General features: G+C 50.6%; 3 protein-coding genes across 4 annotated transcripts in view; 2 read left to right on the top strand and 1 right to left on the bottom strand.

Annotated features, from left to right (window-relative positions):
- SETD1B (SET domain containing 1B, histone lysine methyltransferase) overlaps positions 1 to 8,264 on the top strand; it is a 55,643-nt gene extending 47,379 nt beyond the window's left edge. For both annotated transcript variants that reach the window (XM_075109858.1, XM_075109859.1), the window contains 5 exons: positions 427 to 593; positions 879 to 1,010; positions 1,671 to 1,790; positions 2,150 to 2,287; positions 3,033 to 8,264. In XM_075109858.1, the coding sequence (XP_074965959.1) occupies positions 427 to 593; positions 879 to 1,010; positions 1,671 to 1,790; positions 2,150 to 2,287; positions 3,033 to 3,206 (731 nt within the window). In that variant the 3' untranslated portion in view covers positions 3,207 to 8,264. The remainder of the gene's footprint in view (positions 1 to 426; positions 594 to 878; positions 1,011 to 1,670; positions 1,791 to 2,149; positions 2,288 to 3,032) is intronic.
- A 1,502-nt stretch (positions 8,265 to 9,766) lies between these two features.
- HPD (4-hydroxyphenylpyruvate dioxygenase) lies at positions 9,767 to 15,451 on the bottom strand. The gene is made up of 14 exons (XM_075109969.1): positions 15,369 to 15,451; positions 15,114 to 15,140; positions 14,177 to 14,239; positions 13,277 to 13,381; positions 13,069 to 13,111; positions 12,885 to 12,967; positions 12,666 to 12,755; positions 12,449 to 12,552; positions 12,208 to 12,285; positions 11,880 to 12,042; positions 11,474 to 11,545; positions 10,627 to 10,749; positions 10,365 to 10,481; positions 9,767 to 10,207 (listed from the first exon to the last, which is right to left on the bottom strand). Exons 1-14 carry the CDS (start codon positions 15,369 to 15,371, stop codon positions 10,097 to 10,099), a joined length of 1,182 nt encoding a protein of 393 aa, XP_074966070.1. The 5' UTR covers positions 15,372 to 15,451; the 3' UTR covers positions 9,767 to 10,096.
- A 1,146-nt stretch (positions 15,452 to 16,597) lies between these two features.
- PSMD9 (proteasome 26S subunit, non-ATPase 9) lies at positions 16,598 to 20,362 on the top strand. Its single transcript, XM_075110058.1, has 6 exons — positions 16,598 to 16,805; positions 16,908 to 17,010; positions 17,791 to 17,984; positions 18,471 to 18,572; positions 19,090 to 19,178; positions 19,534 to 20,362. The coding sequence occupies exons 1-6, from the start codon at positions 16,692 to 16,694 to the stop codon at positions 19,559 to 19,561; spliced, it is 630 nt and encodes a 209-aa protein (XP_074966159.1). The 5' UTR covers positions 16,598 to 16,691; the 3' UTR covers positions 19,562 to 20,362.
- The last annotated feature ends 34 nt before the right edge of the window (positions 20,363 to 20,396 follow it).

Raw genomic sequence — 20,396 nt, 5'->3', positions numbered from 1 at the left:
TCTTCAGGGTTTGGGGTGGCTGCAGGGAGCTTCTGGAGGTAGAACAAAAGTGTGTCACTCAAAAGAGAGGATGGTACATCCAGATGGCTGGGCAGCTGCTGTCTGTGTATGTAGTGGGTGCTGTGGGGAAGTCCTTTCTCAAACAGGTTTCTCTTGACAGCTTAACCTTTTTATGTTTAAATTTTCATTATATCTTTGCTTCAGTTTCCCAAAGCATGAACCTAAGAAGGAAAGGCTGTACTTGGTTTTCCTGTAGGCACGTGGGCTTCTGTGATGTTGTTTTTATTTTTCAGTAGTATTATTATTTTTTGCAACCCCCACAAAACCTTCCTGATTTTCCAAGCTCCTGGTGTTAGCTGCATGTAGCTGTAGCAAGTTTTGTCTGAAATCCACCGGTGGCTGTGTTTCTCCTTAACTTCTTTCCACCTACTAGCTTTTCTACCCCCAAGAAAAAGAAGCGGGATGATGGGATGCGGGAGCATGTGACGGGCTGTGCACGAAGCGAAGGCTATTACAAAATTGATAAGAAGGACAAACTTAAATACCTCAACAATAGCCGAGCTTTTGCGGAGGAGCCTCCAGCTGACACGCAGGTGAGGACATGTCTTCCGCTGACTGTTGAGGTGTGGATGGGGTTTGGTTTTATATGGTGTCACGCACAGTGGATGGTTCCTGCCTTTTGGCAAGGAGGGAGGTGAAGCTGTTGCTATGCCTGTGTTGAGTTGGTCATCCAGGAGCTGCTAGGGAGGTGTTAGTGTTTGATGTAGGATGTTTTAGGAGGCTACACGTTCTGCGGTGATATGTTGTAGCACAAGAGATTGCTCACAGGGAGGCTGTAGGGTGTTGGGTCAGCTTTGATCACCCATTTGTCCTCTCAGGGTATGAGCATCCCTGCCCAACCTCATGCTTCCACCCGGGCTGGCTCCGAGAGGCGGTCAGAGCAACGCAGGCTCCTCTCCTCCTTCACTGGTAGCTGTGACAGTGACCTGCTCAAGTTCAACCAGCTCAAGGTAGGTCACCCCGTGGATTGCTGCTTTGCACAGGGGCTGGTTGGGAGCAGGCTGAGGCCAGGGCAGGGGACCTCTTTCCAGTTTCACCTCACCTTGGTGATGGCCATCTTGGTGTTGGGCACCACTGTGTGTGCCAGAAGATTGAATGGTACCTGGCTGTCCTGTGCTTCCATGTAATACAACTTGATACAACAGTACAACTTAATACAACATGTAATACAAATAATTTATTAAAGAAATAGGAACAGAGAAGTCACAGGGAGAACATGACACTTCATCCAGTATGCTCACTTGTAAGAAGCGGAGACATGAGCTGGCTGATAAATGGCTATAAATAAGTATATGATGATAACAGAGCTTGAGCCCTAGTCAGAACCATCAGGGTTATGCAAAACAGAGACCAATGGCCTCAGAGGATCTCTTTTCCCCAGTGTGTGGTCCTTGGTAAAAACCCAAGTACTGCAGCGCTATGGGATCTCCCATGGCCTCTGTCCTGCCTTCCTGTCACCACAAGACAGAAGGAAACTAAATCAGGTTGAAGTACCCCAGCACTCCTTGTGGCTTGGAGCGTGCTGCAGATGCTGGACCCCGGGATGGCCTTTCCCTTTCTGTGCTGTGGCTAATTCAGGGTTGGGGTTTTGGGGTGTTTTCTTCATGCAGTTCCGGAAGAAAAAACTAAAATTCTGCAAGAGCCACATTCATGACTGGGGCCTTTTTGCTATGGAGCCTATTGCAGCTGATGAGATGGTGATTGAATACGTGGGTCAGAACATCAGGCAGGTAAGCTGAACTGTGGGTGAAATCTGAGCAAAAACTGACCCTGAAAGAAGTGCTTGAGTATGACAGATGGGGTTGGAGTCCCTGCTGTAAGGCATTAGCTACATGAGCTAGGCAGAGGTTGGCATATGGTTTGGAGGTACAAGGGTGGGATTTTCAACAGCCCACAGAAACCAAGTGCTCAAATCCTTAGGAGATAAGCTCTCAAGAAGCGCATCCTGACATCTGTGTTTTCAGTTAGGTCTGTGTTCTCTTGGGGTGTCTGAGTGACACAAGAACAGCTCAGGTGAGCGTTGTGTAGATATCTGCTCACAGATCACTTCTGTGCTGTGTCTTGACGCTAAATATGGGGTTTTCTGTAGGTCATTGCTGACATGCGTGAAAAGCGATATGAGGATGAAGGCATCGGAAGCAGTTACATGTTCAGAGTTGATCATGACACCATCATTGATGCCACAAAATGCGGGAACTTCGCCAGGTTTATTAATCACAGCTGCAATGTAAGTATCATGGTTTTGCATATAATTGTACTCTGACATACTGATAAACCCACTGAGTCCTTGCTAACTTTGATTTGGGGCCATGTTCAGAGTAGCAGGGGGTCACAGGGTTATGATTAAATGTTAATGAGCTGTGGCAGATCAAAGCAGAGTCTAAACTAGCATAAAGAGATTCAAGAGACCTGGGAAATTAAACACACAGCGAGTCAGAGTGCTCTCAGAATCCTCCTGGCTGTGTTGGGGGACCCTGATGAACACTGTTCAAACATAGCTAACAAATATTTCCTTAAAAGAACCAAATTTTAGCATTGCTATTCTGTGGGAACAGTCTCCTTCTAGTGTCCACGTGGGAGAAGTATTTTCTGCCCCAGCAGGTGGAGAATGCCTTCCCCTCTGCTCTGTGCTGCAGTCTACTCTCAAAGACTTGGCTGCCTGATCAAATTATTAAGCGATAGTTGAACTGCTCTTAGCCTGTGACAAACTTGGTAGAGCAGTATCCAGGTTCTTTTGCACCACAAATGACCAGAATGTGGATATTTTGGAGGAGCACAAGGAGGGCTGCTGTGTTTTCTGGCTTCATACTGCCTTCTCTCAGCTTCTCCTGGGTGCAGGCTCTGGAAGTGTGGCTCAGGCTGTCTAGGGGAAGGACGGCCCTGCTCGGTTCTAGCTTGGAATAATTGTGTGGAGACTGGGAAGGTGTGGCCATCAGGAGCCTAAATCATTACCTGTTCTGTCACCCTTGCAGCCAAATTGTTATGCTAAAGTGATCACGGTGGAGTCTCAAAAGAAGATTGTCATCTACTCCAAACAGCACATCAATGTGAATGAGGAAATTACCTATGACTACAAGTTTCCAATTGAGGATGTAAAAATCCCATGTCTATGTGGCTCTGAGAACTGCAGGGGAACCCTGAACTGAACTCGAGGTTTCTCGTCACACTTGCACCTTCGGCCATGTCAAAACTGTGGTAACCAGGTGTGGTTGCACTTTGCCAAAAAAAGAGGAGGAAGAAAAAAAAAGGAAAAAAAGGAAGAAAAAAATTTAAAAAGGAAAAAAAAAAAAAAAAAGGAAAAAAAGAGAAGAAAAAACCAAGGAAGTTTCGCACATCTGCCAGGATCACGAATGGAAGCAAAAAGCGCACATGCCTACGAGGACTGTTCATGTTTCAGGTGCTCTTTCCTTTTCAGATCCAACACGCACACAAAAAGGTGACTACCGTTTTGTGGCATGGTCTATCCAAACACTAGCTTCTCTGTTCAGTCCCTACATTAATGCTCCATAATGGGATAATGGTACCTTTTTTTTAATTGTTGTTATAAACCTTCATCTTTTCATAAATGCTGCTACCTTTTTCTCATCAGTTTTGTTGGTTGAAAAAGACATTCAACGTTTAAATGTGAAGCAGAGACTGAAAACGCCATATAGGGTTTGTTGGGAGCTTGATTGGCTGAAATTGCACAGATTTCTCAAAGCTGTAAATAAATGTAAGGTTGATGTTACAGAGCAAGCCAGAGGCTTGAGGGTGTGCGAATGGGTGTGTGTGCGTGCGTGGGTGCGTGTATGTATGGAGATGTTTCCGCAATGAGACTATAGGTGAACTGTCCGGCCTTTTTGTTAGGGATGAGCCTGAACAAGTCCCCTAAGCCAGACACCCCGGGGAAGAGTCAGGTCAGCCGCAGACCTCAGCTTAGCACCTAGGGCTCGTCTCTAATTTTCATATGCAGTGCTGGTTTATTGGGGAATCAAAACCCCTGCACCCATACATGAAAAATATTTGGATACTGCAATCACTAGTAAGAAGTCGAGTCGGTTTAGTAGCTGTAGCATTGTGGCATGGCGTGTGGCCTTTGGGGATGCCTGTTTCTTGGAGGTCAGTTTGTCTTGCATGCAAAAAAGGCTGAGGCTGAAATTAAGTGAACAATTCAGTCCGTGTTTACGCTGTAGAAATCTTACCCTCCTTGTAAGCATACACTACGGCCCAAGTTTATAACAGGATTTTCTTCCTCTAGATGGGAAGCAGGCTGATGTGTGTCTCATGAATTTTTCTCATTTTCATCTGCATTTCCCTGCCCTCGTGGTGTTTTACATGGAGTATTTGCTCGGTCCTTGAATGTGGGAGATGCCTCCTATGATAGGAGTGAGCTGTGCCATGCTGCTTTCCTCCCTCTGTTACTGAGTAACTTGGATTGAGGTGGTTCCATCCCTCCAGTAAGAACATGGTAAAAGCGTCGCTGAGAGCAGGCTGCAGGAGCAATCCTGTCCTCCCCCATCTACAGCATGAAAATGAATGCTTCTTTAAATTTGGAAGGCATATTTTGAAGTGATTTTTTGATACATTTTGTCCTTGTAGATGTGTTGAGGTGAAGGTTGCAGTTGTTTGAGAGGTTCCATTTTCAAATGGGGCAAAACACCAAAGAAATACTTCTTTGGATGTGATCTGGAAACGTTACATGACTGTTCAGGTGTAGACAGGATCAGTTTTTCAACTTACATTGAATTTCTCCTGCTTTAAAAGTAGAGATTAGTTGTGGTAAAACCTTTTTGATTGGCTTATAAGGGGAAGTTGCAATGTCGTTATGAAATGGGAAGATTATCTGCAAAGCTAAATGTCTTCTCCCCACAGAACAAATTGCACAGCTGTGTTCTTCTGTAGCTTTTTAAAATTAGCGATAATTGCTATATGACCACAGCTCCACGAACAGAGGTTGCAACCTTGCAAAAGGGTTTCCTGGAAGTTTTTTTCAGCTGTTAAGTGGAATTGCCAGGCCTGCACTGCAGAGCGGAGCTTGTAATTTAGGTTAGACATCTACATCTACAAATTTCTCCTTCAGACAAAAGGCCTGAAAGAACAGGAACAAGCAGACTGCTACAGGCTGCCTTAATACCACCTGTATTTCTGTCTGAGGGCAAGGAAATTGTTGCTGAGATTGGACAGTCCGTAGTCTCATCTCTGTTTTTGTTTTGGTTTTGTTGTGTCCCGTCCCCCCCCATGTCCCCCCCCAAAATCTCTCCAGCAATTGGGTAATGGTGACCCAGGACATAAAATTATGAGAAGCACAACTGGTTTCTGTCGTTGAACGTTGGTTGTAACTGCAGCGATGGCAGGAGCATTTGGGAGTTAAAACAGCTGCTCAATTTTTTTTTTTTTAAAATAAGGTTCATCTTGTTGTGTTGATGCTCCAGTTGGCATCTCTACAACTTGGCCTTTTACTTTCAAAGCTTTGGAAATGCACAGAAGTTTCCTGTGTCTCAGAACTGAAGCCCCTGCATGCAGCAGTTCTGCCAATGTCCTTGGCCTTCTTCCTCTCTGATCCACCAAACCAGTGCATGAACAGTGGTTTTGTGGAGGCAAAGACACCCCAAATAGCTCAGCCCATAAGTACCTGCTGACAGTTTTGTATTTCCCAGTGTATCTGTATGCTCTGGACAGGATTAGCCCCTGCAGTTTGCCTTAATCTTTGTTGAGGTGAGGCAGAGAGTCAGGTCTTGGTCTTCTGAAACGAGACCTACAGGTTGGGTTCCTTCACTGTGTTTTTAGCAGCACCAAAGGGATTTGGGTGCCAAAGACCATGAGCACCTAAATCACCTGGGTGCTTCTGAAACTCCCCGTAACCCATCCCTTTTTAGGATCCCAGACAGAAAATGTGAGGTTTTTTGAAGAGCTGAGGTCCCAGTAGCCTGCCAGGAGGAAACAGAACTGTTGGATCTGCAGCAGTTCTGAAAAATCACATTGGTCTGGTCTCAGAGCTAAACCTGAGGCTTTTCTTCCCATAAATCTTGATTTGCAGAGTCCTCCCTGTTCAGCTTCTGTCTCAGGCTGCAGAGCTGCCCCATCCCCCAAAGCAGTGCAGTTTATGGTGAGGATTATAAGCCTGGTTAGTGATTCCATGAGCTGTTGCAGTTGCCTGTGACTGCCCTGACCCTGCAAGCCGATGGGGCCTGATCGGGGCAGGGGAGCCCTACAGCTACAGATGTGGTTTTGGAAGGCAGCCCCATGGAGGTGCCTTTCTAATCCCACCCCGGGTACTTTGGCTTGTACTTAGAAGAGGGTGAGATGAGGGGAGAAAGGCAGAAGGTGCATCATTAACACACCAGCCTGGACTGGTCCCACTGTTCGCCTCCCGCTGTCAGCGCAGGCACCCCAGCACTCCATGGAAATAGTGCAAAGGACTAAAACGAAACCTCGCTAGCGTGTGCTGCTTTACAGAGAGATTTACTGAAGTTGTTTAATTTGTTGAGAAGCTTGTCCCCAATTTATTTTTACTTAAATTGAAACCTAAGACAAAAAAGAGAGAGACATTGACTGTGCTCCCTGCAAAATTGTATGTCGCTAGGTGAAATAACCCAGGAGAGTAGTGCAAAACTTTTGGAAATAGAACTTAAATCTTAGTTTCCCAACATGGAGCTGGCTTGAGTTCAGGGTGCAGATGCCTCCGCAGTTGGTGTTTCTAGGAAGCATGCTCTGTGCTTGCAAATCCCACCTGCTGCTGCCCAACACCTTCATTTATCCGTTCAGTTCACACCCTTGTTTGCAATTCCAGGTTGGCACCAAGAAGTGGTCTGTGACTATCAGGGGTCCGGGAGGGGAAGGGGCTCATCTTGCAGATATTTATATTGTATAGAGCAGCTTATTTCTACAAGAAGAAAAAACATTTTTAAACTCCAACAAAGTATACAGTAGTTTCAGTTCTGGTTTTTGTGACCTTTTTCAGGGATCATTTCAGTGCATTTCTGTATAAAATAAAAATTTAAGGAAAAAAGGATTTTGAAGTATAAAAAACCCGCATCATCTGTACATAGGCAAACTCAAGAATCTTCTCTTCAAACACTGTTTCTTGTAGAAACATGTTGAAATTTTTTTGCTGATTTCTTTGTACTTCAAGAGCATGTAAATAATTTATTAAAAGTGACTATTGTAATTTGGAGTTCTTTTTAAACAGATCCCAGCTCTAAATCATGTCAAGGAGATGGGGAGGAATGAGGACTAAGTATAGCAAAGGAGCTGGTGGCATTTACAGCTTGTGTCAAGCTTTGTATAATGTAAATTCTGTATAAATATGTGGTTTTTTTGTGAAATAAATAGATGGAATTAGAAGCATTAAGAAACTGAAGACAAAAAATTGCCAAGTCAAGGCTGCTTCTTTTTTCCCCCCCCTCAGTCTGAAACCTAATGTGCAAAATCTATTTATTTCAAGCGAGGAAATGTGTACAGTCTAATAGACAACCTAAAATGTATTTAAGCAAGTTTGCAACTGGATTTTTTCAATTTAATATTTGTTTTGTTTTTATGAGTTTCCTCCTTAATTGCCACTGTAGTATTTGTCCAAGTGAAAAGAAACACATCGTAACGGACACTCTAAAACAAACGGGCAGTTTAAAAAGCAAAACGGAAGAACACCCGGCTCCCAATCCTTGCAGTTTTCTGGTCCTATGAAAGGTTGTTTTAATTCACAGTGTGAAAATAAAGGACCTCCTTTAAAAGGAGGCAGGCAAAATGGTTTGCAATAAATGAAAAAAAAAAATCTTATTTTTTTTAAGTTCCTTAAAAAACCAACTCTGCTTTGAAAATTTAGGATTTCTGCTTTATCTTTCGTTAAGCAAATTTATAAATTTAGGGATGTTTTGTGCATATAGAATCTGTCACCAGTATGTATCTTGTTTTGAAGAAAGTGTTTTTGTTGTGGATGTGTCATGCTGTATATATTTGTTCATATTTTTGTGAATTGAATACTATGTACCATTGTATTATAGTAACTTTTATAAAGCAAACCATAAATATACTGACTTTTCTTACAGAAAAATTATGTTGTGCTTAATGTATAGCCAGGGCAGCTTTTTGCTCTCAGACCCATGCTGGGAACCGCGAGAGCTCAAGCAACCAGATCTTTACTGAAAATGTTAATTCTGGTGAGCAGGAAATGACTTTGAGCAACGTTAATATTGCATGAAAAAATATGTGAGTTATTTGATCTTATAAACTTAAAGAAAATTTCCTGTGTATTAAAAATCCGTACACCCCTTAAGAGCTGAAGCACAGCCGGGCCCTGGCCCTCCTGCTACAGTGCCGGGTGCCCCTAACCCTTCAACCTCAGTGGTGCTGCCTGGGCAGGTGAGGGGTCCCTGCTCCTGCAGCCTCTGCCCTGGGTTTTTCTGGGTTCGCATCTTTTTTTTTTTTTCTTTTTTTTTTTTTTACTTTATGGAGGTGAAAGCCCTTAACTGGTGAAGCGAGGTGTTAGTGTTGCTGGTTCAGGCAATGCTGTGAGGCTGTTGGGGCCGGAGGCCATTTGGGGTTTTTTCTTTTAAATAATTTTTTTCAAATCTGAAATGAATTCTGTTACCTATGGTTTATAGGGGGGAAGCTGGGGGAGCCGCTGAGGTTTGATGCAGGTGAAAGCACAGCCTGGAACTGGCCATGTGCCCCCCACCCTCCCTCGCTGGGGGCTGCTGTGAAAGCGGTGGCGGTCAAAGGGTCTTCTCTGAGCTTTAGAAAAAAAGATGCCCGGAGCAGAGACAAATGGAGCGGCTGATGGAGGAGGAAATGGAAGAGACAGGAGAGAGTCTGGGCTGTAAGGTGACTTCCCAGCTCAGTTCTTGGCTTCTGTGGCTGCCTGGCGGCTGAAGGGGTGGGGATGCAGGACAGCCAAACCTTGCAGGGCTGGCACGGGGCAGAAGGGAGCAGGGCTCGGCCTGGAGGGTGGCTGTGTGGGGCAGGGGCTTGGAGCCTGGTGGAAGGGCTTGTTTCTGAGGAGCCCATCCTGAGCCAGGGGCTTTGGCTGCTCAGGGTTTAAGCAGCTTTGATGCTGGCAAACTGGGGGAGCAGCAGTGGGGGCAGCGGGACTTTGGAGGGCAGATATTGCAACAGCAGTGAGACCTGGGGACACTGGAGACCCTGAGATGTTCTTCAGCAGTCACATACTGAGGTCTGTGGGCTCCTCGGGCAGCGTTCGGCCTACAGCCACAGCAAACATGGGGTAGAGGGACTCCAGCCCCGACACATTAACTTACCAGGCACTCAGGTTGTGACAGGACAGGGTTTTATTGTGTCAGTGGGGAACGTCCCCTTGCAAGCAACAGCGACAACACCAGAGCAATGCCCAGAGGGGACTTGGCATGTGCAGGTGGGATCTGAGCCAAGGACTCGATGCCAATCCCAGCAATTACTTCTTGAAACACAGGAGAAACCCCAGCCCTTCATTAATTCAGGAATTTGCAGGTATTAGAGCAAGACTGTGTTGCCTTGGGAAGGCTGAAATACGTGAACTCGATTAAGTGTCATTCCAGAATGTTGTAGCTACCTTAAAACCATGTGTTTAATCTTGGCAAATTCCAATTCAAGATTGAGTCTAAAAGCAATTAAAATGAGATCTTACAAAACAAGATGTGCAGAGAGGCAAACGCCTCCATGCTTTCCTCTCCCAGCTTCCCGTGTAGCTAAAATTAACAGAAAACTTTGGGTAGACCAAATTTAAGCACCCCCAGTTGTTTCCTCTGTCTTCCTCCATAGCTGCATGTCTTTGACACATACCTTAAATCTGCCCTTTGTTAAGAATTTGGTGGTTTGGATCAGATTAAACTGCTTTTTAAGAGCGTGTTCGCTATTTCCCATGCTCCCTCTCCCAAGCAGTCACCAGAGGGCAGTGCCTGGGCTGGGTCGGGGTAGGTGTTGAGTCCTTTTACATCTCCAGCTTGGCAGCAGCTTCCCTGGGTTTATGACACTTAGGTCTGGGCTATTTACCAAAACATCAGTCGTTTCCCGGTTCGTTCGTGAATCAGCTCATTAGGGGCGAGGGCAGCGTTTCTGCCACCCTCTAGATGCGCTTGGTCTCCCCGTTGGGCTCCAGGATGGTCAGGTTTCCTCTTGCATCTTGATCCATTTCTATTGCTTCAAACAGAGACTTGAAGTTCCCAGCGCCGAAGCCCTGTGGAGATGACAATGTTACAGACCACGGGGACAGGCAGCGGGTTCGTCAGCTCGGAAGCGGCTGGGGAAGAGCAGCACCAAGAGCTGGCTGGGTGACAGTACTTGATGGCCCTGAGGTCTCGAAGCCAAGATTGTAATGAAATCCTCAAACCAACCTGGTGGTTGTGCCGCTGGATGACCTCCAGGAAGACCGTGGGTCTGTCTTGAACTGGTTTGGTGAAGATCTGGAGCAAGTAGCCTTTCTCATCAAAATCCACCAGGATTTTCAGTTCCTGAAGAAAAGAAACAGAGCAACAGTTTGAAGACCCACAGAGGAGCAAGGGGATCCCTCTGCATCACCCTCATCCCTGCAAAATATTTCGGGGAGCCAGTCCAGCCCCAGGCAAACCTTTTCCTTCTCAGGCTGGTCTGACTCACCGCCAGCTTGTCAATGTTCTCCTTCACTTTGATTTTGGCAGTTTTCAGCCTCTCCCGCAGCATCTGGTAGTAGCTGGATGGCACATCCATGAACTGCACGCCACGCTGCTTCAGGTTGGTGATCTGCAAGGCAGGGGAGACCCTGGCATGGGTTGGGCTTGGGGCTCATTTGTGGAGTGGTTCGTGCCAAGAGGATGGCCCAGGATGGACGGTGTCGGGAGGTGGAACGATACTTTCCCATGGCACTGGCCAAACTCATGCACGGGGACCTGTCCCACCCTCTCGCTTTGGGCACCACGAATGGGAGGGCCCACGATGCCCTCCCCAGGCAATGCAGAGCGCTGGCCACTGTGCAAGGATGCTTCATCCCACCCTGACCCCTGATACCTCTGGAGGCCCTTTGGCCTGGAGGGGAGCCCCAAATCAAGTGCTCAGAGGTAGCTAGGCTCAATCCAGACCAGCATCTGCCCCAGGCAAAGGTGGGTGGTGTACTATGGTGGTGCAGCCCAGGCTGTCTGAGCTCCCCACCAGCCACCCCCCCAAGGACAGCACGTGCCATCAGGGTCCCTGCAGACCCCAACTGCTTTAAGCTGGAGGGACAGGCATCTGCCAGCAGCTCACAGGTGCAGGCAGGTCCCTTTCCAGCTACTTGCTGGGCAGTTAATCCTGGTTGTAAAACCACCACGGTGCAAAGCCTGCTCAGCCTGCCTGTGTCCTTGTACCCCAATGGGTGTCATTGTCCACCACTGCCCTGTGAAGAGGGCTGTGCCCCAGAGGGCCGGGGTGGAGGTGGAGCAGGACCAGGGCAGGACAGGCTGGGGCAGGGAGCTGCCGGGGATGCACTTACCGCCGAGATGATGTCAGAGGTGTTCAGTGCGATGTGCTGGACTCCGGCCCCTCCATAGTAGTCAATATATTCCTACAGAGGGAAAATGTCACTGTGTTAATGACAGCACAGCTACAGTGTGCAAAGGGCTGAGCATGGGCTTAAGAATATGAAGCAAAATCAGCTCAGGGACACCATGAAATTGAAAAAATACACTATTGGCCTATTGGCGTGGTCCTGGCAGCTCCCCCAGGGTTTGACAGCCCTTGGCAGACCTGAGCAGAGCCAGGGCTGCTTTCCGGCAGCTACCTTAGCACAGCACATCTGTGCTAGCTCTGAATCACTCACCCCTTGGTCCATTTTTCTTCACCAAAGCCCTACTCAAGGCAGTGACAGCCTGATGGATCAACGAGCAGTGTCCACTCACCTGAATCTGGGATTTCTTCTTGCCAAGAGCCGGCTCGTTGATGGGCATCTTAATGGTCTCTTCGTAGTTGGTGACCACGATGGAGCGCAGGGCGCTGAACTCGGTGTGCAGCTGCTTGTCATCCACTGACCAGAAGCGGTGGAAAAGCAGGTTCTTCTGGTACCTGCCCAGGCCACAAAGGGCATGATCAAGTCCCTCGCTCCATCCCTACACTAACGAAGCTCTGCTCTGGCTTAATCAGCCTCAGCTGTCACTGTCAGAAGCTGTGAGACCAGCAGAGCGGCGCTGCTGCTCTGTCCCGCCTCCTGCCAGCCCTCCCCACTCTTACCAGTCTGCCACTGGGACCATCTGGAGGTCGGGCTGGTTCCCCACAACATGGTCAATGAAGTTGAGCTTGGCACTTGGTCTGTGGGGGGAAGCCGGGGGTGGCGCTCAGCTGGGCTCAGGGGCACCCCACAGTGCGGGGGGCACCGGGGCAAGGCAGCGGGGGCCTGTCTGGATCCTCTGTGGGACATCCCACTGGTACATGGTGGCAAAGAGCCAGGCAGGACCCTCTGGAAGGTACTCACAACTTTGGCAGCAGGGGGTCCTTGAAGAGGGGTGGGTGGTACCCAGGCAGGAAGAGGCCCTTGTAGTTGAGCTTTTCTATCAAGGTGTGGGTGGTGTCACCGTACTGCAAGAGGTGGGGGAAACAGTTGCATTGTGGACCCATTTTTTCGTGGACCTCCCAGGTCCAGCCTGCTCCTGGTGCAGCGGCTCAGCCTCCGCAGCTGCCCTGCTGCTTACCGTCTGGATCACTGCAAACTTCACCTTCCCGAATTTGTCCTCCTCCACCCAGGGTTCCTTCACCACCACAGCTCCACGCTCCTTGGCTTTCTGGGCAGAAGGAGAGAGACCCCTTCCTGCCACAGCTCCCTGGGCTGGGAGGAGACATCCCCAGGCCCTTCCCCACCTCCCCTTGCTGTTTCAGGCTGCCGGTCAGGAGGGAGCAGAAGGGCTGCCTACCTGCACAATGAAGTCGCAGTCCTCCACTTCGAAAGCAATGTCCTTCACCCCATCACCGTGCTTCACCAGGTGCTCCCCCATCTCTGCCCGGAGCAAGAGCAGCCACAGCCATGAGCAGGGGTGCTTTGCTCCACCACAGCCCTTTCCCACTCCATCTCCCCCCACAGACACCCGTGGTACCTACCCTCATTCCCTGGGTTGAGCGCGGACGAGAGAACAAACACAATCTGGTGAGGAAGAGGAGGACAGGTGAGGGATGGAGATGTGTCTGTGCCCCCGGGGCTGGGGCAGATGCACTGCAGGTGCGGGGTTTAATGGTGCAAACAGGTTTTGGCAAACCCGCCGTCTCCACCCTAGTGGTGGCACCTCTGCAGGTGCTTCAGCGCCCTTACCTTGTCCTGTTTGATGGCATGCGAGACCACCTCCCTGCTGCCGGTCTCCAGCCCCCGGTATGCCAACTCCTCAAAACCCAGCTTGTTGCAGTAGTAGGATGCAGCCTGCAGGCACACAACAGCTGCACTGGGTGAAGCCGCGGTGCCGGTGGCCCCCGGTTCCCATGGGGCTCCCCCCGGCTAGGGCAGCACCAACAGCCCATGGGGAACGGCCACTGTGGTTTATGCAAGTCACGCATGTGCATGAGTGTGCACATCTGTGCACAGGGAGCAGTAGAGCTTTTCTGCTTCCCTCCAGCAGCCTGGAAGGAGCAAGCAGAGGTGAGAAAGGGCCCATATTGGGGGAAAAAACCCCAAACTCAGTGGGAAGCACTGCCTCCAGAGACCTCCTGCACCCAACACAGCCAGGGACGGGCAGGGCGCAGCTGGGCAGCAGGCAGGGAGCTGCCACCGGTGGCAGAAATGTTTCTGCCTGTCTCCTGTTCATCTGCCAGGTTGTGCAAAAAAGCAGCTGAAGTCTGAGGCAGAGGATTTTTTAACTTTCCAGTGGCCTTTTAGCAGTGAGTGGGGGAGAGCAGCTACCATGATGCCCTACTGCTCAGCAGGCTGGTGACCACAGCTCGAGCCCTGCCACGTGGGGTGGGCTGGTTTGCATTTTCCGGACACCTCCCACACACACCCCCAGGCAGCTGCCCCTCACCTTGTGCAAGGGCCCCCAAGGCCGTCAGCCAAGGCCATGCCAGCAGCCACAGGCTCCGAGCCAGGGGCAGGCTTTGGGACGCTGGCACGGCCCCGACCCAGTGGGCTGCTGGGACAAACCGCCCCCCTGGCAGCCAATAACCAGAGCAGCCACCCATCCCAGCACGGCAGGTGCCCATCCAGCCGGCCACAGCCTCTCACCTGCTTGGCATTGCCGACCCAGAAGGTGATGGAGTGGAAATGGATGAAACGGCCTCGCGGGGGCTAAAGGGAAGGGGAAAACAGAGCTGAGAGCCACCGCTGCAGCCTTTCCCACAGCGCTGCTCGACTCGGGAGCAGGGACGAGTGATGGCTGCAAGCCTGCAAATGCCTCTCCTGTGAATGCATCCGAATTAACCAGGTGAAACCCCAGCTGCTGCCCCAAAACAGTGATTTTCCAAAGCGCTTTACAGTCAGGTGCCACAGGATCCTGCTCTGCAGGGTGGAAGGTGGAAGGAAAGGAACCCTGGCTTGCCTCGGGCTGTGTTGGTCCCAGTGTTCCTTGTGCTCCCCGCAAGCAGCCCCCCAGTGCTGGGGCTGCCCAGGCACTGCAGCCAGGGCACGACACCCACCCATGAACCTTGCAGTGTTAAAGATTAATTCTCCCTCCAAACACTCTTACACAACCACCAGCGTCTGGACAAATACCCCTTCACTCTGTTCCCTACCGCTCTCCCACTGGAGCTGGCCGGACACAGGCATGCTCCCACCCAGCCTGCAGCATCGGGGACCCCGCCGCGATGTGCACTGGCAGCTTTGAGAGCACTTTGAGAGAAAAAGGTGGTGAATGGGTGCAACATTTGGAAATAAATGTTGCAACAAACAAGGATTCTGCTTAGGCATCAGTGTTGGCCGGGAAATACCCATCATCTCCCATTTGTTGCTCTCCTCCCAAAGCAGAAAGAAAAAGGAAATGAAAAAATCTCCATCATTAGTGATGATTTACAATGAGGAACCATGTCCTGTATGGTCCAGCCAGAGAGCAGTTTTGATTTTACCAGCTAATCAAGGAGTAAGGAATTAATATTATTTGCATTATCACAGCTGATGGTTCACACCAGGCAACAGGGCAGGACCATGGACACGAAACGGCTCTTACCTTTTCTCCCTTGTCTGTGTAAGATGTCTAAAAGAGAGAATCAGAAAAGAGAGATGTTAGCTGTTCGGGAAGGTACCTCAGCCCCAGAGAGCTCGAATCCAAAGGTCAGTGCCTCAGGAACAGCTCTTCTGCATGACTTCCAGCACAGTCACTGAAAAGTCTGAATTCAGCATATTAAACCCAGTAATGCTCCCAAGAAATCCCACACTGTTGAGCTCCAGCCATTTAATTTAAGTCCCATCTGCTGCCCCTCACCATTTTTGTGGCCTGGTGATGTGACAGCAGCAAAGAGAGTGAGAGTCTGGGAGGGCATTTAATATAGTGGTGGGACAGGGGAAGCTCCTCCTCAGCTCCACCTTCTCCCACCTCCAACCCAAAGCATTTACGAACCAGAGATGGTTTGGTTTGGGCTGGGAGCTGCCAGCATCATCCCGTGGGTGGCTTTCTGGGGCCATGTGGTGGGCTCCTTTTCAACCCTGGCTGTGGCACAGCAGGGTTAAACGTGGAGGTTGGTGAGTGTGAAAGCTTTCAAGTGTGCAAGCGTGCGAGGCTCTGTGGCACGGGAGCCTGCTAACCCCACAGCAAAATCTCCCTGGCCCCACGCACACCGGGGCTGTGGTGGGGTGATGCAACCGCAGTAGCACATTCCCCCCAGCCCCCTGCCTGCCCATGGGGACGTTCACCCCTTTGCAGGGATGTGTCCTGTCCTGGCTGACATTCAGCCAGGACATTTTGGCCGCATGCAGCGCCCAGTGGGTGCGCGGTGTCTGGGCCTGGGGCCACGTGGTGCCACCCTCAGCTGCGGTGAGCCCAGGGCTGCAGGGGTCCACAAAATGTGGGAGCAGCGGGAGGAGCGGGCAGGCGGCAGCCCTGCTGTGGGGAAGCACCAGTGCACACACACACCGCGGCTGGCCATGGTGGCGTGACGGGGCCGCCGGTGGGGCCGCAGGGATGAGCACGGGGGCTTGGGCGGTGTGAGCGGCACAGGGCTGTGGTGGTGGGGTTGTGTCCTTTGCTGCCACCCACCCTGGGGACACAGCCCTGTGCGGCCGTTGCACTGCCCCTGCAACCGTGCTGGGGCACAGGCTGGAGGGGGGCCAGCAGCAGGGCAGGGTCACCCCGTGCCGCCATCACAGCTGCTGCGCAACCACACGTCACAGCTGTGTCACCCCATGGCACCGCCACCTCGGTACCATCCCCCGGCAGCATCACACCTCTGTAATCCCACGGCACCGCCCCCGCTCCTTCCGCACGCCGGCCCCGCCCCGCCTCCGAGACGCTGACCCCGCCTCCGCAGCACTGACCCCGCCCCCCGGAACTGAGCCCGCCCCCGCGGTGCTGACCCCGCCCTGCGGCGCTGACCTCTCCCCCGCGGTACTGCCCACACACCCCCCGCAGTGCTGACCCCGCCCCCGCGGCTCTAACCACGCCCCCGCGGCTCTGACCGCGCCCCCGCGGCTCTGACCTTGCCCAATCCCCGGCCCCCGGGGGTGGTGCTTCCGCTGCCGGCCCCGCCCCGCCGCTCGTGACGCCGGTCGCACCCTCCCGGCGGCCGTTGCGGCGCGGGCGGCGGGGGCCATGGCGCAGCCCGGCGGGAGTCGCCCGGTCACCGTCAGCGACGTGCAGCAGCTGGTGAAGCGGAAGGACGAGATCGAGGCGCAGATCAAGGCCTGCTACGAGCTGCTGGAGGGCGTCAGTGCGGCGGGGTGGGCGGGCGGGCGGGCGGGGGCGGCGGGGCGCGGGGCCGGCCTGCGGCGCCGGCTCGCAGCCCCACGGCCGCCTCTTCCCTCGCAGCAAAAGGGCGTGGGGATGAACGAGCCGCTGGTTGACGCCGAGGGCTTCCCCCGCGACGACATCGACCTCTACCAAGTGCGCAGGGCCCGGCACAACATCATCTGTGAGCGGGGCTCGGGGGGCGGCGGGGCGGCCCTTCCCGGCTGCCCGGAGGGGCGCGGGCCGGCGAGAGCCAGCGGGGGGGCGGCGGGCGCCTGCTCCGGGAGCGAACCTCCCCCCTAATAACCGCAACCGTTTAAGTAACCCGTGTTATTTCTGCCTGTTCATTGCTATTCTTCAAAAACTGGAAAACGGGGTTGCTCTGAGCTTCGTTTTTCGATTATTTTGTTCCCCGCTCGTAGCTGTCGGGGAGCGGCTTCGTCAGTAAGGCTTGTCCACATGTTGCAGCGGCGTTAAAATTCTGCTTCCGCCGTGGAGCCATTTGGCACGCATGAAATAAAGCGAGGCATTTTTGTGCTGTGCATAGAATAAGCTTTGGGTGAAAAATAGGTTGGCATTTATTTCTTCTCAGGCTTACCCTGTGCCCCGCCTGTGGGGGTGGATTTTACTCCACATATGCAGGAATGCGTGGCTTGATGGAAAAAAGGCTTGGGCTCCTCCGTGATCTCTAGGTGCCCCCGAGCCCTGCTGCCTTGCATGTTTACTGGAATTTGTAGGGTGGTTTTCTCTCTAACTTCTACTGATAAACATCTGCTGGGCTGTGTGAGCAGGGCTGGCACCGGGCCCCAGCAGATACACCAGCAGGAGGTTATTGCTAGCCACAGCTCGGGTCCGAGGCACCCACAATACCATTTTCTGTGCAGTTGCAGAGAGCGTGTGCTGAGAAGGCACCCTTAGATGTAACTCGCTCCTGCTCCCTGCATGCTAATGGTGTTACCCACAGGTTTGCAGAATGATCACAAGGCCCTGATGAAGCAGGTGGAGGAAGCTCTTCACCAGCTGCACGCCCGGGAGAAGGAGAAGCATGCCAGGGATGAGGCGGAGGCGTTGGCCGAGGCAATGAGCCAGAACCAGAGCCTGCCACAGGCTTTTGCCAAAGTAAACGCAGTGACTTTGGGATCTCCTGCAAGTATCTCAGTAAGTTGGTGGGGCCTGACAGCTCGTGGGGAAGGCTTCTTCTGGACCCAGAGAGAAAACATAGCAGATGGCTTTCTCTGTCTCTTCTTAATAAGTGGAAATAAGTTGAGGATTTGATGATGGTGTCATCCTGCCCTGTTTTCTTCTTTATCACACTGGGATGTCCTGTGAATAGACTAGTCACTGTACGGGAGTGAGATGAGTCCTCTCTTCTCAGCTTTATTGTTCCACCGTGCAGCTCATACCAGGCCTCACTGACGATTCTAGCCTCAGTATTCCTCTTCCCATAAAACAGGGCAGAGGAATGAGTGCATACTTCATTCTAAGGAGATAGAGAGGGTGTAATATAGTTCAGTTGCCTGAATGGTGAGAACAGTAGTGTCATAGCACACCTCTCCCCATGTGGTTGGGTGAAGGGTGATACTCCTGTGATATTACCTGTCTTTGAAGAAGGCAGATGCTCATCTGTCTTCTACCTCTGTCCAGGGACTTCAGGTTGATGATGAGATTGTGGAGTTTGGTTCTGTCAACATAAACAACTTCCAAAACCTGCAGAACATTGCCACAGTGGTGCAGCACAGCGAAGGGGTGAGCTCATTTCTCTTGTAACTGCATTCTCTTGCCTGTCTCTGTTAGCCACAGATTTTCCTGTGGTACTCAGATCTCTGGGATCATCGTTTCCATGTCAGAAACAGTGTCAGATTCGGTCTGTGCTGTTGTAGCCTTGTTCTCTCACAGTGTTGAGCAAATTCCTGCTGGATAGGAGAGAGGTGTGCTTTTTGCTGTGAGCATCATATTGTCCTCCCCTGGGGACCCCCTGCAGCAGCAGGCTGCATTGCTGTGCCACCCTTGTGGACGGGTGAAAGAAGCTGTCACAGCCATCAAGTGCTTTATAGCAGAAGTGAGAGATCTCCTGGAGATGCCTCTGGATGTAATGCTCTTCTTTCAGATCCAGCTGCAGGGATGGGAATGGGTGCCACTGAAGAACAGCTCCCCTGCGCCTAATGTTCTTCTGGTGCTTCAGCAAAAGAAGGAAGAAGAGAGTTGACTTGGTGATAGAAAATTGCCATCTTTTTTTTTCTTTTCTTTTTTCTCTCCCTTTCAGAGACCCCTGAGTGTGACTGTGATCCGTGGCGGCAAAAAAGTGCACGTGGGGCTGACTCCGAAGCGCTGGGCCGGGAAGGGCCTCTTGGGGTAAAGATGCTATTTTGTTTACTAGAATGGATGAGGCTTTCCCCAGCTCAGAGCACATTTCCTGCAGCAGGGCCAGCTCTGTGCTTTGCTCTTGGTGTGTGTTGCTGCCCGCTCTGATGGACTTCACTGGTGGGTACCAGCTGAGAGCTGGAAGCTGACATTTTTGCACAGTGATATGGGGAGGCAAGTTGTATCAAACATGAGGACAGGGAGGAAGATCTCAGTGGCTAGTTTGTCCAGTAGAGAAAACCAACGGAGGAGGGTTGCATGGGTCTGATTCATGCCATGTCAGATCTTCTATGCCTGTTGGAGAACTTGAGACTTTAACGTTTCCTTCTACCCTCTTCTTTTTCAGCTGCAATATCATTCCCTTGCAAAGATGACCATTGCTTGGAAAACAATAAAGCTGAAGTTTGTGCCTGCTTTCTGGACTCTGATCTGGTTTGAAAACTCCCCGACATGTTTTTGCTGAAACAAATGTTTTGGAGGCTGTGACCTCTAGGTGCCTGACTCACAGAGTCTGAAGAGGTTCTGGTAGAGCAGGGCCTGCCAGCAATTCAGAATTGCACTGGCTCAACAGGAGTAGCTTGCAGAACTGCAAGATGTGGCTTCTTATCTCTTAACACCTTGTTTCAGTTTAGAATGAGGCTATAGAGAGACCCAAACTTCACTTGATACAAGCTGTAAAGAGCATGAAATGCTCTTACTTGGTGATAACAGAGCGTTCCTTTTTTTATGTAGAACTCCTCACTGAACATCTTGTAATATATGCTTATATACAGTTACAATATAATTGCAGTATAAAAAGTCCTGTAGCATTTTTTGATGTCTTTAATAGTAGATCACAGTCAAGAAATGCGCAAGTTTGGTGCTTTATCTTCCCCATGTTACCACAACTTTTAAAGTCACTAAACATGATGAAAGAATCTTTGGAATGCCTAATTATTTTAAGTTGTTAAGATAAAGAACAGGGGTTATAATTATACTTTATGTTCAGTAGTTCATACAGTTGTGATAAAAGTACTCCTAATTTGGCTTTTTTTATTTATTTGTTTATTTGTGGTGGTTTGTTTTATAAGCCCTTTGAGGGGATTTCAGGGATGATTGGTTTGTTGTAAGCTCGTTTCCAGCTGAACTTCAAAATACTCTTCCAAAACAATTAAATCAAGTAATGCCGGTCTCCATTCTTGTAGAAGTTATTATTTTGGGCAATAATTG

This window comes from Phalacrocorax aristotelis, chromosome 15 (genome assembly GCF_949628215.1).
Source record: "Phalacrocorax aristotelis chromosome 15, bGulAri2.1, whole genome shotgun sequence".
NCBI classification, from domain to species: domain Eukaryota; kingdom Metazoa; phylum Chordata; class Aves; order Suliformes; family Phalacrocoracidae; genus Phalacrocorax; species Phalacrocorax aristotelis.
The sequence above is the reverse complement of the archived record's forward strand: the minus strand, read 5'-3'. Positions and strand labels throughout refer to the sequence as shown.